At 40.1% G+C, this 16901-nt stretch overlaps 1 protein-coding gene across 1 annotated transcript in view; it reads left to right on the top strand.

Annotated features, from left to right (window-relative positions):
- Positions 1-16901, top strand: part of DPP6 (dipeptidyl peptidase like 6) — a 364672-nt gene that overhangs the window by 325657 nt on the left and 22114 nt on the right. Inside the window, exons 13-16 of the mRNA XM_042888547.1 lie at positions 840-947; positions 1569-1660; positions 3128-3175; positions 5281-5399. Coding sequence (XP_042744481.1) covers positions 840-947; positions 1569-1660; positions 3128-3175; positions 5281-5399 — 367 coding nt within the window. The remainder of the gene's footprint in view (positions 1-839; positions 948-1568; positions 1661-3127; positions 3176-5280; positions 5400-16901) is intronic.

Here is a 16901-nt window from a genome sequence, read left to right as displayed (position 1 = left end):
GAGGTTCAGCTCGTGTGTTAGTCCCATCTATTCAACATGCAAAGGAGCTTCAACCAGCCCATTCCCTTCGTACAGAGCTACTGTGCCGCCTTATGGGCCATCCTTCTGCCCTCCTTTGTAACCTGCTGTTCAACCATCTCTTGCACTGGAGGTGTCCCACGTGCCTTGGAGTTCCTCTACAAAAAGGAAAACAAAGACTCTTCCAGGAACTGCTCACTTGCCATATGTGTGGTTTGAGTTCCTCACACTGGGTCACTTCTATCTCAGGTTGAATGTTCCTGTCACCCAATAAAAGTCAATCATCACCTTCACCTGGGAGCTCTGTGTCAAAGGCAGTTTGGCAAGAATATCCTTCCCCTCATAAATACTTCAGTGAAATAAATAATTGTAAGTGAGCAGGAAAAGGTGACAGCTGCTCTAGTATGCTGTTAGCTGTGTTTCCTCAAAGACAGGAACAGATCAGTTCTTCCTGTGGAGTAAACAAAGTTTGACATACTTGTGCCAACAAGCTTCACATCATTGCTGAAGGCCTGATGCCAGCTGCTGTGAGCAGTCAGCTGTATGTATGCACTTTTGGCTGTGCAAATGGGAGTTGACTTTACACCCAAGGGCCCTTCCTTCCTGCTCAGCTCCCCGTCTTCCCCCAGCTGGAAGGTGTCAGCTTCCCGAGACCACAGACACAGTAATTTCCAAAACGTTCTCCAGTTTTCAGTGGGTTTTCCACTTGCCTCGGGTTGCTGTTAAAGGCCATTCTCTGCTTCACTCTAAATTAATCTCACAGGGTTCTGCAGCATGGCTCAATTTAGTGGTAACATAGTCCTTAATTTTGCCATTTACAGAATGAAGAGCCGATTTTTTCCAAGGACGGTCGGAAGTTTTTCTTTGTGAGAGCCCATCCCCAGGGAGGACGCGGGAAGTTCTACCACGTTGCCATGTCATCATCACAGGTGAATGGCTCACTGCTGCTGCCTTGTGTGCACCTGCAGCAGGAAGCAGTGAAAGTAATATCTGTGCTCAGACCAGAGAGACCAGGTGGTGCAAGGGTAGAACGTTGGACTTGTGCAGAAAGGAAAGTATTCAGTGGTTGTGCATAAAATAATACCAATTTCTGACTGAGATACTTAGGATAAAAAAGTTTACCAACTTTCTCATTTCAAACAGTATCATTGCTTTGCTTTGCTTTGTTTTATTTTGTTTTTTAATGCCTTCTTAGTGTAAATAAGTAAATCCCTGCACTGCCATAAAGGATTAATCTGAAGCTTGTGGATACGCCAGATTAGAGGAAGGGATATGAAGCAGTTCTATACTGAATTTATCCTGTTATCTCTAGAAGAGTTATAGTTAAGACGATTTTGATTCTGTTATTTATTTCCATAACTGTCTATTCTCAGAAATATGGGAAGGGGGGGGGGGGGGGCAGCTGGTGGAAATTGCAGGTGCTTGGTAGCCCTGAACAGGTACCAGAGTCTAAAGAGCTTTCTTCATCAGAACAGAAACATAAAGAGAAGCTTTGCTTAGATAGCTTCTTCTAAGAATAAAGACATTGAATTCTCTTCTATTTCTGGCAGCCCAACAGCAGCAGCGATAACTTGGAGTCTATCACATCTGGTGATTGGGATGTGACAAAGATATTGGCCTATGATGAAAAGAGGCATAAAATGTAAGTAAATATTGGTGTGACAATTCAGTCATCCCCTGCTTAGCACTGGGCTGTTGATTTAGTTACAGTGAAGTACATGCATCTGAAATGTCTGAGCACAGGAGATGGAGATAAGACAGCAGCCTCTGTTTGTCTCTGCTTTGGTTTAATCTCCTGCACTGTTGCATAGAGTTTGTCTTAGATTTGTTTTCTCTGTCCCGTTCTTTCTGTGGCTATCAAATGCAGGATAAATTTCTATAGAGGAATCATTTCCCCTACAGCAACTTCAGATGTTAAGCTCTGAAGCAAGGAAGAGTATTTTCATTGACCTCCTACACAATTTTAGAAAGAGTACTTTATTGACCTTCAGATATATCATTGCATTATAGGAATAGTGTTCAGTTAGAATACACACTCACACACACAGACACACACACACATTGTCATTTATGCCTGTAAAATAAATTCTGTATTATTTTCTTTTTAAGAATAGATTAGACAGACTTTCTGAAAATACATGGAAAGAAAATATTTGGAAGCTTTTCTGGACTCAAAATGCCATATAGAATCCTTTGCATGCAAAGCCTTAGTTAGAAGATTGACTTGGTTTTGTAAGGTCATTGAAACATCTGACTAATGTCTCTGTGATATGATGACCTTTGAATGATCATTAAGAACACAGCATAAGGCTCCTTCAAGGTGTTGGATGCACTCACTAATAACTTCACTATGAGAAAATGGTCATTATGACTTAGCAGAGCGGAATAGCAAACTCGCAGCAAAGCTCTTACTTGTTTTTTCACAGTCCACTCAAGTGGAAAATACCATGCACAACTTAAGCAATCAAAATATACTTTGAGCCAAGTGCAGCTTATTGGAAAAAGATCAGCAGGGCTGAATGTCCTATCTGATGTGTTCTCCACATGGCCACTGCATTTGCCCCTGTGATGTTTCAGTATTGACATGAAGTGTATGTGGAGCATCATTCTGGACCCCACATGTTGGCCACCAGCAGCATCAGCACGTTCAAGGTGAACAGAAACTGCCTCACTGCAGATCAGTGAGTTCAGTATTTAAGCAGAAAAAGCCTTGACCACAGTCTCAACACAAAAATTGGGCAATGAAGCATTCTTCACTTATCCTTCCTGAAAGTTTGATTCCCTTTTTCGAAGAGGATATTTCAGTGCGTTTTGCATCAGATCCCAGTTGGCTCACTGGGAAAAGAATAAAAATAAAGTTAAAAACTGGTTTCAGAGAATAAGAAAATTTGCTCAAAGGTAATTTTGCACCATAGACCTTGATGAAAAAATGGAAAGGTTGTTACCCTCATCACTTGATCCTTTTTTGATCATCAGTAGTCCAAGTCCCAAACTCTGTACGATCAGTCAAATGACTTTGTGAATGAAGATGTTATACGTGATACTTGTAAACACCCTACTAATAATTCAAATGTCTTTTTTGTTGTTGTTGTCGTCGTTTGTTTTAAAGTTATTTCCTCAGCACAGAAGATTTGCCAAGAAGGCGGCATTTGTACAGGTCTGTAGTTTGTTAACTTCACATACTGAGCATGAGTCATTACATAAGAGACTGCAGTAGAAACTGTCACTCATCTGATTGTCCTTAATAGCATCGCAGCACCTTGCAGCGCATCACTGGCACAGAGCAGTGTAATGACAGTGAGCGGAATGACAGACATCTGGAAATGTCTGAAATTTAGCAATTTTCTCATTTTCTTGAAAATTTAAAATCAGTCTGACGATTGATAACCTGTCGTACAACTTTCCAACAGAGCTGCTTAACGCGTGGAAGATTCCAGAATTGCATAAACCACACATGTGAATTGTTTCTATTCTTCCAGACTGCAATTTTCATTAGAGTTTAATAGCACCTCACCTGTTCAGAAAATTGAAAAGGAAAAGCAGGATGTTATGTTTACAGGTGTTTGTGGGTTGTTTTTGTTTGATTTTTTTTTTTTAATTTAGTTTTTTTGCAATTCCAGATGACTTCAATGTCCTCAAGGAACAGCACAGTGAGCAAAAGGTTATTTTATGGCCAGCTATAGGTAGTATAGCTATCAAGAATTATTGCAGAAATAGATTGTAGAAGAGGAAAATCGAATTCAGATTATAACCATTTGGCAATAATTATTTTCTTTTATTTTCTTCTTTATTTTTCTCAGTGTTTGTAATGAAGGGCAGAACTGGTGATAGCATTGTTTGATAAGGGACTCTCAGTACATTTGCCCTTTCTGACATGACTTCATACCTTTTTTTTTCCTCAGTGGGAAAGAGACTGGAGCAAACCATATTATCTGCAATTCAGTCATGTTTTCCTTCTGTAACATCTATGCCTGTTCCACACTTTTCTGAGAGTAGTTCAGCTCTCAGTGTTTATTTTCTTAAAGAAAAAAGGTGAAGCAAAAAAAAAAAAAAAAAAGCCATATCAACTGTTAATTTCTAATGAAAGGTGGAAAGAGAGTCAACTGAGTCCAGGTACTGCTGCTCAAGAAGCCTCCCTAATTTCGTTTCCCACACTGGTTATGAAGAAAGAGGTGCCCAAAATGTGAATGTCCTCAACCTTACATTCATTACCCAATGAAACTGGCCTCTCCTTAAGCATTTGATTTTCTCTTGTGGATAGTTTGATTCTCTCGTCCTTGTCCAAAGGAGTCAGCTCAGAAGCATCCTTGGCCTATGTTCATTAACTGAGCAGTTGAGATAAGGCAGCTTGTATCAAATGGTAATCTGGTTTTGTTGGGTGTTCTTTGTTTCCTATTTTGGATCTGATTTAACAGATTCTAAGCAGAATGATTTGAAAGCCAGAAACATGATCTCAGCCTAAACAAGATCCCCAGAGCTTCTCAGTTGAGTCTTTGGTGGCCCTAAACAAGTTGTCAGCTTCCTCTCTTTCTACTTTGAAAAGGCAGCTAAATCAGTCACCTGCCTCACAGGAATACTGGAAAGAAGCACTATGAGGTTGCAAAATGCTGTAGCAGTACAAAATTGTATTTAATAATATTTACTAATGATCTGTAATTCATTCTTCAACCAACAGTAGACTCCCACAAAATCTTTCTGAGCATATGCACAGGCCACATTACCTTCAACAAAAACAGACTCTGCAAAGCAGTGTTTTTTTTTTCCACTTGGACATGATAACACAACTATTTAAATTCCTGAAAATACCTTCAGCCCCAAAGGGAGCAGCTAGCAAATCAAACCAGTGAGGCAGCCAGTAAGAAACTTCAAGAAAGCAGTTCCAGGTCTTTATTGCCTGCTATAAAATGAGTTGGTGTGAAAACACTGCTCCTTTTTATTTTCATGCTTTCATTGACTAAATTATAGCTTCCTCTTGTGGAATTGCAACTGTGATTTTATTTTAAAAACTACACAATCCTGCATACCCACCTGACCTTGCAGAGATAGACATCATTATCCATTTAAACACTGTCCATTCAAGCAAAAAAAAAAAGCCATTACTGCTATTTAAACTCAGCCAAATGGAAATGCTTTGTCTCTTGCTAATGTTGGGCACATTATATTTATGTTCTTGCTCTATAGTAAAGTGAGATTCAAATAATGTTGCTTCCAGATAACATTTGCTCAGTGACCTTCACAGAATTATATTAACTTTTTTTCCAGTGCAAGCACAAATGGAAACTTCAACAGGCAGTGTCTGTCTTGTGATCTGATTGAAAACTGTACCTATTTCAGTGCATCTTTCAGTCACAACCTGGAATACTTCCTACTGACATGTGAAGGTACGTGGGAATTGGTTTTGTGGTTGTTGTGCCTAAGGATAGGATTTAGACATGGATATCTTCAGATATCCAATGTACCTGCGGGTAGTTTTGAAAGTCTGGCCGTGAGTACCTGAATGACTTCACTTTTGAAAGTTTACTCTTAATGTTTTTTCTTTTATGTGTTTTGGTTTGCTGTTGTTTTTAAATGATAAGGCAGATGTGTGCAACCTGTTTCTATGCACATCTTCCTACTTAAGTCAGAGGTAAGTCCCTTTAACCAGTCCAAGCATCCTTAAGTTAAAATAAGACAAGAGGAGATAAAACATTAGAAAATTTGTGAGAGAGAAACCGAAGAGGTGGGATCAACCATGGGCAACGGAGAACAAGTTCCTGACACCTTAACTCTAAAATGTGCTTTACACCAAAAAGTATAGATGGACTTTCTTTTGTGAGACGTTTATAGGTAGAGTAAAAAGCACTTGGTGATACAGTGTAATGAAGTAGCTTTGGTGCAGTGGCCTAATTAACCTAACAGACCGCCTGCAAATCTGTGAATCTATAGGCATGGCAGCCATACGTGGAGGAATGCCATTTCCCACTAAATGCTCAGTGCTGCAGTGAATGTTATTATGTTTATGAAGTTTATCTCTTGACAGCAAAAGACCCATATGTTTTTCTTCTTATTTCAGGAAAATTGCCAGCAGCTCCTAGGAACAGTGTCTCTTTCACCAAAATAATTGTTTTGCTGCAATTAGAAGTACTTGTGAATAACAGTATTAAGTTTCTAAAGGGTCTTATCAACAGTTGTGGGGGGATGTGTTTGTATTGCATTATATCTCATTTACAAAAGCCCTGCAATGGTACCTAAAGAGATTAATGAGTTTTATTAGTGTGTACATTAATCCAGGTACACAAGATACTGTTATTCCATAATGAACTGTAGGACGGATCCTCAGCTGCTGCAAACAGTAACTCTATTATCAGGTTATTAGAGTTAGATCTGTTTACATCTGCTGAATGTATTTTGTGTGAATGTTAATTATACGAGTCTAAATTGTCAATCTCTGCTCTCAGTGCAATGCCAATACAGCATGGTTTGTACTGTGGGGCTACTGTCAGTGTCTTCATTCAGTTAACTTTGCAAAATACGCTTATGCAAGAAAACAGAGATCCTGAAAGTTTACCTTTTCAATGATTTTATAAAAGTACCAGTCCATTAAACTTGGTGAAGTCATTACTTCATTACATAACTGGGAGTGTGAGGTTTGTCAGTTTCTTACTTTCAAGCAGTTTACAGGAGCGTTTCTTCTCGACACATTTCATTCAGGATCAGTTCAACATCAAGTATCTGCTACGTGCACATCTACAGCAAAGTTAACCAACTTTAGTACCTGTTGTAGCTCATGGGAGTGTAGTGGAAATGCTAAGACAGGTCTTGAAACAGTAATTAAGCACCTGGTGGGAAGGCAGGGCCAACCCAGGGGAGCTCAGGTGCATGCAGTGCAGCTGAGTGACCAGAAGGGGTGGAGCCAGGATCCACCCTTTCCCAGACCTCATTGAAGGGTTGGTATTGGAGGCAGGGGTATCTTGCTGGGGATCCCTGTTTATCTGAGGTCTTCCAAGGGTAAGTAGCTCTTTTTTCTTTGTTTCTGTATCTATGGCAGCTGCATTTAGGCTTGTCCTCACTTTCTGCAACCTGGGAATTTGTTACCCTGCTATCATTGCTGTGCTTTCCATCATGTTACAGTGGGTCTGGTGAGGGAAATCATCACTTTTGTCTGAAAAGCAGACTTACTGAAAATAGCTATCCCATGTTTTTACTCTAACCAGTAAATCAAATTTTCTCATTTGTCTGAATGAATGTTTCATGGGCAAATATTTATATGAAGTTTTCTACGTCTAGAAAACAATTCCTGGGCTGATTTAGAGACTTAACCTCCTCCATACTTCAGTTTCACTCTATCTTGCTTTAATAACTCGCTTTGTGATCTTCCGTTGAAAACTTCAAGACGTTTAGAGATGCAGAAGCAGCTGTGACTTACATTAAACTCTTTAAAATAGTTTTATAAGAATTGATTAATCAGTGTGTTTATAAGGTATTCTATGATGCTTAAATGAAGGGCACTTCATTTAAGGGGAAAGGGGAAACAGCTATTCAAAGGCAAAACAAACTAAAATACAAGAAGGGTCTGGCACTGCTCATGGATCCCGAAGGTCAGGAATTCTACTCACTGCTTCGGTACCTTAGATGCAGCATGTAATTTTCTTATTTTTGCTGTCCAACAGTGCTATCTGGCACAGGCTGAAATGGGAAAAATATGCCATAATGAAAGGTAACCTCTCTTTCAGGAAAACAGTGTAATGCTTACTGTCAGTAGGCAACCCCTGTTGCAATCATTCAGTCCCAGAAGGCTAGTTACCTTGTTTCTCATCTAATTTTATATGCTCATGATTGAATTACTGTAGTAGGACCTAAGGAAACACGATGCTTTGCAGACTGCTCTTAGATTATCTCTTCTAGACACTGTCGAAAAAGCAATGTGTGCTGGAGCAAGGTCACTCCTACTGTCCTTTTCATCATAAAATATGGGCTTGTCCTTCTCTCTCCTCTTATAAACTGGCACAGCTTCTGCCAATGAGTCTCTGAAATAAAGGAGGAAAATCTGCTTTGGGCACTTTTATACTTAAATTTCATTGAGGATGGGGTTTTCTTTTCTGGAATATGATGTAAAATTCAATTATGTAGATAAAAAGGTAAGAATTCTCGAGTTTCGGCTCTGGAAAGCAAAGTATTCCTGTTCATTTGGTGAGGTTTGGGCATATGAAGTACAAAGCTGAATGACACGTAGCCAGTAATGCCCTTAAGCCCATTTTTTGGTGATAACTCTTTGTCCTTAGCAAGAATAAAGCTTCACGAAGACTATCACTGTAATCAGCTCTGAACTGTTTTAGTGTTTCCATTTTAAATTGGTGCTCCTCATCTTCAGTGAACTCCTTCCCTCACTCGCCAGCACTATTAAAACTTCAATGTTAGTACTACGTTCATGGGGAAGGAAGGATGTGCAGCCACTTTTGTTGCAGGCTACTTTGTACCCTAACACTCCCTGGAGCAGTTTGGTTCCAGTGTGTTCATTCTTCTAAATAGTCTGTTTGAAGCCATTGAGATTTTGGCTTCAACATACAGAACTAACAAGGGTTTTTCTGGATCCTGGAGTTCAAGTCCCTGCTATTGCACGCAGGCAGCTGTATCCTCACTGTAATTAGAGAGTCATGAGGTTCCCAATGAAGGGTTAATGCCTGCTAGCTTTGAGACAAAAGGAATGGTGAGGAAGATCTTTGGCACATGCATACATTACTGCAATTAATGCCATTTAATATGCGATGAAAATGATAGGGGTGTGTGTTGTTCATGGAATACCTACCAGCCTGCTAATTAAGGTTCTCCATAATCATGCCTTTTCAGGAAGGGAATAATCATTTTTAGGGATGGCACGAAGAAAATTAGTAGTTACACAGAAGGGAGAGGACTGTAAGAAGGACTGAGGGGAAACTATTTATGTATGGCATGGTCTGGTGATACACGAGTGCCTTTGCCACTGTGCTGTGTATCATCTTTTCATTTTATTGACAAGATTGGGAAAAATCACCTATCAGTTTGAGAAGAAATAACAGTGTATCTTAGAACAGAGAACACTATTTTCTTCTTACGCGTCTCACGTCCCTTCTGTTTTTCCAGAAATAGTATGAGTGCTCTGATTCAAGACACTTCAGCATTGCTGTAGTCTGTTGAGCAAACAGACTTCAAAGAGTATCTCTGCTGGAACCTGTGTTTGCCTGGTAGTCTTTACTGCCAGTTGTGCAGGTCGACTGGTGCTGAAGCTGTTTGGCTCTTTGAAGAAAGCAAAATAGGCTCTCCTAGTAATGTTCTAGTATTAACCACCTCCTCTGAAGGCCCTCTCTAGTAGTATCAGTAGTGTGGCTTAGGTGCTGTAGATCAATAATCACAGGTAGCAGGAATGAAATCATTTCTACCTTTCTGAGCAGGCAATTTTGCAAGTGTAGACCAAAATGATATGTTGTACCTGAGCTGTGCTCGATAATATGCCCAAAATGACAAATGGGGAAGGGATTTATCGGAGGATAGGTCTGCTTCTTCCAGGCATGTCTAAAACCATGCTGTGGAATCATTTTACTAATACAGATTTTTCTGCCCTCTCATGTGGTTGCAAGACAAGCTACTGCCCACGCAGATGGCACAAGTTTGAAATGTTATACTTCTGGAGGATTACACACACACAGAAAATTTTTGTGTAGGTGGGACTAAGTTTAAAAAAGAGATTCAATTTGATCATTGATTTACAGTGAAGAGTTCTTTAGCAGAATGCATCAGCTTAGTATTTACACTTGTCAGAGCCAAGGTTCAGAAATTGACACATCCTTGATCTGTGCAATGCTAAATCCAGTTATTGACTGCTAACTAGCATCTCTTCTGCATTCATGGAATCATAGGATGGCTTAGATTGGAAGGGACATTAAAGTTCCAATTCCTCTGCCATGGGCTGTTGACCCCCCACCAGATCAGGCTGACCGGAGCCACATCCAACCTGGCCTTGAGTAACTCCATCTTTTGGGCTTCCACAGCTTCTCTGAGCAACCTTTTCTGGTGCCTCATTATTCTTTTAATATTGTCATTTTTTTACTAGAACCCAGCACTCCTGGGAGAACAACTTTTAAAGGAGCCTGGAGGAGGCCAGAAAAATGGGGAAACTTGTGTGCTGCATAGCCAAGGGCTGTGCAGTATGAGATACACTCAGCCAGCTGAAATGCCAGTATCTAGCACCATAGTTCAGTCCAGGGATTTTAAAAAATATTTCTGAAGTTGTGAGCAAATATATAAAATTCTGTATGTTGTTTTTGGTATTGTACATCTTCTTAGATGCCATGGCTGGATAAAGACTTTGGTTTTTTGAAGATGTGTGTTTTGGAAAAACTCCTATTATTTTCTTCTGTCATGGGATTATCAGTTGATTTAGCCAGGCTTGAATGTGTCCCAAAGAAAAGCTAAATTAAACTGATAAAGCTCTTTGATTTATTGATGAGTTCCATGGTAACAAAATAACATTTTGTTTTCCCCATCTTCTTATCAACATAAGCAGTTTAATCTGCACTTTTGTAATACTCTATAATGGTGAGTTTTTGGAATGCACTTGGCTTGAAAGCCTCATAAAATCTTGGATATATGATTTTTAATCATGGGTATCTTCACAAAAAATACTAGTTTTAGCAGACAGCTCCTCTTTCTGTAATATTCATCACAAAGACACAGTTACTTCTACTGCGAGGGACTTGCTTTCTGAATAAAGGTATCTGAATTATTTTTGCATTGGTAAAGAAGATTGTAATATTCATCTTTCATCATGAGTCATGAATCAAATCAGATTTTGCTTCACTTACTCCATTTATATTAGAGGCCGTGAGATCAGTGCAGAGACATTATTGGCAGTATTGTATATATTTATGTCACTTTGAACATGAAGAGCTTAATGTCTCAAGATGATTGTATATTGAGACTTCTCAGATACAGGGAGGCAGAAATATAAATTTTATCATTGGTAAAATAAATGCAGCAGTCACAGTTGTATTTAAATTGTGGAAAGACACATAAAAGTCCCTTTGTAACCTTCCCCCATACGATCATTTTCATGCTTTTACCAAACGGGGAGCAGAGGTACAGCAAGAATTAGTGGTTTGCCTATGGCCGCATCTCAAGTCGAGTATCACAACCCTCATTTCCTTTCCCATGTTGCAAGGCAGTGCTCCCAGGGAAAGCACCGTTGGCTACTGGAACAGATTAGAAGTAGGTCTAGCTCCACAGCCAGTGTTCTTCAGTGGAAGGTGCATAATTACTGTCTGCAGGATTTTTCCAATAACATACTCATCAGGGATGTGTCTGCCCAGTCTCCACAATAAGCAGTTGGCTCATGCCTGCAGGCAGGAGGATAATGAGCCTTTTTCTACATCTTTCTCATTTCCTTCATTTAATCAGACCTTTTAACCTGTGTTGTATGGGCCATACCCACCATCACTTGAAATCAGTGAAAAAAACAGGAGATGAGGATGCTTTATAGTAATCTCAAGCAGATGACTAGAGAACTATACATCAGCATGGAAGGTCTGCCAATCCACAGAGAAGGTTCATAAAGCAGTGTTTCATCTACAAAAACAAGCCATGTTGCTAATGTGTTGCCTTGCACATCACATAGAAATGTGACCTATCATACTCTCATCAATAATGTTTATGAAATCATACCTGAGTGAAGAGTTAACAAGGTGTGGATGCACACTTTCACCGTTAGTTCACAGCCCTATGCAGTTTCATCTCAACAGCAATTCAATAACTGGTCTGTAATTACATCACAGGCCTTAATAAGCAAGGGCCCAGCCCTCCCGGGTGCTGAATGCTCTTAAATCTCACAGTGATGGCAGAGGATGCTGCAAGAGCAGCCGCCGCCTTTGCCACCTCATCACTCAGTGTCCTTGAAGACAAGCATGGCGTTCAATGATTTCTTCTTTTGAGAGAAAGACACAAAACTCTTATTTAGCCTCTCCAGATAACCAGCATTAAATGTACAGAGAAAAAATGCCTCAGTTCATTGCTCGTTTAAACTTAGTTATGTGGCAAGCCTGCTGCTTGGCAAAATTTGTGAAGTGTGTGGGTTGACCGTCAACCAGTAACGTCATAAAACTGCTCATCATGGTGAAGATATAGCATCTCTGAAGCACTGTTTGCTGAAATTCAAGTAAAAGCTTTCTAAGTGCTATTGATCCTGCGAAGGAGGCCTGCACTTGGCATTTCAAGCGACCTTTGGCAAGAATTGTAATAACTGATGTCATTGAAGCAGGCTAAAGAGTCTTAATTAGGTGCTGAAATAACTACTAATGCTGATACAGGACTTTTATTAACTGAGTTTAGAGTTTATGGATAAAGAAACACATTTGGGTTTAAACAAATACAAAAGGTTGATACTCAGATTTTATTAATGGAGCGTGAACCATCTGGCAGCACTTCAGTATAGCCATCCTCTGACAGCCAATTTTAGAAGCAATAACTCCCAGGCTCTGAGGGAGTGGTTCTCACCTGCATCCCCAACTGATCATGCCTCTCTGTGCCCCAGCTTGTCTTGCTGTTAAATTCAATGACCCTTTATAAGCGCCTTGTAGTAATTTTTATCAGTAAGTCATAGAGGACCGTAACACTTTATGTCCACCAAGTCCGAAGAGAAAATCAGTGCTACTCCTGAAAGAGGCCTCTCCGTTCTCCATACGTGTTTGGGGCTTTTCCCACCTGTATCACAAGCAGGTGCATTCCAAGCTGGGCCCACAGTCCAAACTGAATGAAAACTTCATATTAATTCAGTTGATGTATGTATATTTATTTTCATGCAGGAATCAGTTCTAGAAGCTGTTACAGTGTTTTGTTAGATGGCTGCGCAAGCATTGTGGGTGGGAATTGCCTTACCTGCATGTCATGGAACGGCTGATTTTCTGGATCATTTGAGATGTTGTTGGCTTACTTTGGAGTGTTTGATTAGGAGTGGAGAGCCCACGTTAGATGCACTGTTAGGAGGAGCGGAACATGGTTACATTTTTCTGGGTATGACCCAATGGCACAAGTGTGGGTTTCCCACACCGCAGTCATTCAAGGAGCACATTGGCCATGCCTGTGAGGCAATCCTGGCTGCTGCTCACATACTGTGTCACTGGGTGACTGTTATCTGCTGTGACCAGAGTGGTTTCCCATGCAGCGATGATTACAGCGATGCTTGACTTTTTGTATACCCAGTAGCAGGAGGTTGTAATTAGTGCTTCAAGGCAAAATGTGACCTCTTGGAACTTTTCCTGAGGGTTATGAAGCCTAAATTAGTTTCTGCTCTTTGAAAGCATGCACAGACTTAATCTGCGGACCCTATTTATATTATAATTACTATATAATTCTCATTTGCATTCACTTGACTCCCTTTCCCACTTAGCAGCTAAGGTTGGCTCTGGTGTCTCAGTGCCTTTGTGCATGGGACAGGGGTCAGGAGTCCCAGGGGTGAGGCACAGCGGGGGATTCTCTCCCTCTCTTGAACGCTTTTGCAGTATTAACACAGCAGGCTGGCATGAAAAATCTCTTCTACACAAATAGGAGCTATCATAAGAGCTTTTCATCTGGGAAAAGAGAGGATACTATTAGCAGTTTAAAATTTAGAGAACTTCTTTTCTGTTGGCTCTTTACAACCTAGAAATTAGTCTGAGATTAATTACAATGGTATCTTTTCTGGATGTTCCCATCATCTTACATCTTCCTTTTAGTAGACCGTTCGTTTATGTGTTGAATCACAGAGTCATAGAATGTTTGTGTTGGAAAGGACTTTGAAGATCACATAGTTCCAACCCCACTGCTACAAGCTGGGAATTGATATAATACTGTAATGCTAAACATCTTTGAAGCTGTGTACTCAGTGACAGGGAGCAAGTGAAAAGAAATATGCATGAACATTTAACAAAAAACGAACAGTAACATCTGTAATTTCCCTTGCATGGAAAAAAAAAAAATGGGGAGTGAAACTCCTGTGCCCTTTTAAATCACTTCGTTCTGCAAAGCATTACCTTTTTTTTTTTTTTTTTTTTTTTGCTTTGATCCTGTTTAGATGTTGACTCTCACTGTAAGTGTGAGCTGTCTGATGTAGTCCAGAAGCAGGTGATCCAACATCCACTTACAGCCAGGGTTCCTGTCATCTGGTCAGTCCATACAATACAAATTTTTATTTGAACTCTACTCATAGGAGATAAATGTCCATGACAAGAGGCTTCCTCTGATGCTGGGAATAATGGAGCTTCACAACTCAGGCACCCTGCATGCTGAAACAAGGGTGCATCATTTCCAGCTATATGAGCAACCCTGATTGAACTCTTTCCTTTAAGGAAAACTGCTTCTTTCACCTTGCTGGCCAGCTGGACCAGCTGTAGGGTTTATTGCTGTTTTTGTCTCCTGTTTGCATGATACTTAAGGTTTTATTAATGCAGTCAGTACGTTTGAGGATATATTAAAACTTGAGAACACATAGGAGGAGAATAATAGCTTAATAATGGGACAATGAGAAGCAGTGCTGTTTTTGTTCTTGCAAAGCGTTAATATCAAATATTAACTATTACTTAACTTCCTAGGAAGCCATATGTATGCAAGAAAAAAATTAATTATAAGAAGGATAAATTAAAGTTATCTAAATTTCCTTATACAACATTAAAAATATACAAATAAAATATGAAGTGGGGTTTGTGGATTGTAAGCAGTGCTAAGAATATATTTCCTCTCATGATGCAGTTGCGAGGAGATACCCTTTTCCCTTGGATATATCAACATCTCTATTAGAGCAGCTAGGAGGACTGGCAGGGACTGTGAGGCTCTTCCTGCCCTTCCACTGCTCTGCCATGGATGCGGCTCTGGGAGATGTGGTGAGGACATGGTTGCAGTCTCTCCATTGTGATAGTACTGCTATTTGTATACTTGTTAATCACAGAACCACAAGATCATAGGAAAATTAAGATTAGAAAGCATCTGAGGAGATCTCTGGTGCAATCTCCTGTTCAAAGCAGTGTTAGAACAGAAGCCAGAACTGTATGCTCAGGGCTTTACCCAGTTTGATCTTGGAAGCCCCCAAGGATATAGAGTGCACAGCCTTCCTGGGCAGCCTGAGATATCCAGAGGCTTTCCAAAGTGGACAGGTAATACAGGCAGTATTCCTCTATGTATGTTATTTTTCTTCAGATTAGCATATAATAATCCTATAAGAGACTTAAATATATTTAAAGCATAGTGACAGTACTTTCATCTCAAAGACTGGAGAAAATCTGAATTCAAATTGAATTGACGGGTGTCACATTAATGAGGGATTCAATTAGAAATGTCAGGATACACAGCAGTAATTGGAGAAAAGAAAGGAAGTTGGGTATGGAAATTTCTCTGTTCAGATTCATTCTTATGACTGGAGATCTGAACTAGGCCAAAACACTAGTACCTTTGGGCAAGACAGTGATCCCTATGTGAGCTGGAGTGGTTCTATCTTTCCATCTCTGCAGATACACATTCATGGTGCGCTATGAGGTTCAGGGAGTCAGCAAGCAAATTTTCCCAGCACATTTCATTTTTTTTATCTGATTATAAGTCTATAAATGTATCTGCAGCATTTATTGAACATCACCGGCTTTCCTTATTACACCTTGAAACCGTCCACGTGTGTTGTTACATTGTCTTTTGAAAAACTTGGCCACCATCTCATGAAAGGAAGGGCATGTTTTCACTCATCCCCCAGGATGTGATGCCTCATTGGATGATATTAATTAAGAGGGAGAGGGTGAGGATTAGTTTAAGAATTGTGAGGGAAGGTCAAGGATTGCCTAAATGAAATAAGGCAGTAGATTAAGATAAAGAGAAATATAAGGCTAATTGGGGAGCAGCAGCAGGTTCATTAGGAGCTGGTCTTGGGAATGACCTTACTGAGATTTTTCCATGACAGCCTGGGAACCCAAAGCTGGACTCAGCTAATGGAATTAGACTACAAAGCTGATAAGCATCATCAGAAGGCAGAAAGAAATACTGGAGGAGTTGGCTGTCTTACAGACCTAGAAAGGGGAAATTGATAGTACAAAAAGCAGGATTAAGCACATGATGACTTTGTCTCGTATGCTTGAAGCTTTAAGAGTGGATGGGTGCCTGGGCATGCAGTGCTCATCACTGAATGTCTTCAAAGCACCTACCAGCTGTGGCCATGGAAAAGACAGATGAACTTTTGGGATGGATTAAGCAAAAATTTTTCCAAAGAACCAAGCAACTGGCAATTCTGCTGTATTAAGGACTGCTTAAGACATCCTCTACAGCAGGGAGTGGAGTCCTGGTCATTTGTGTTTAGGAAGGATGAACTGAAAGTGAAATGTTCTTAGATTAAAGGATAGGAGGAATTTGTACTACAAAAGGGAGCTAAAATAATCTATTTTATCCAATGGAATGAGGACATTAGGGAGACGTGACTGTTACGACTGCAGAGGGAATACTTGTGATTAGTAAAAAACAGCTTTTGGGCACAAAACTACAGAGGTGTAAACTGGAGTGACAGCCAACAGAGCCTGAAGTTAGAGGACAGCTTCTTTTGGAAGAGTGAAGTACCAGCAGCAATTACACCAAAGAAAATATAGCTATATTTAAAGGGCATTTATCAGTATTTTTATAACATGCTATTGCCTGGAGAAGCAAGGGAGAGCTTTTTCAGTCCTGTATCCTTCTGTGTCCCAGCAGTCACAGGAGGGACAATGTAATGGGGCAGGTTGGGTGGGTCGGTGTCAATCCCATACGCCTATAGATAGGCATGTATAGATGCCCATGGAACTGACCCTGCTCCTGACCACACTTAGGCACTCAAGCAACCTTTTCAAAAACTCATCAAAGCTATTTTGTGCAATATAATTAACCTCTTGCACATT

The sequence above is a fragment of the Lagopus leucura genome, unplaced genomic scaffold (genome assembly GCF_019238085.1).
Source record: "Lagopus leucura isolate 7727_CA_CO unplaced genomic scaffold, USGS_WTPT01 Super-Scaffold_100157, whole genome shotgun sequence".
Taxonomy (NCBI): Eukaryota; Metazoa; Chordata; class Aves; order Galliformes; family Phasianidae; genus Lagopus; species Lagopus leucura.
Note: the sequence above shows the minus strand (reverse complement) of the source record. Positions and strands in the feature narration are given on the sequence as shown.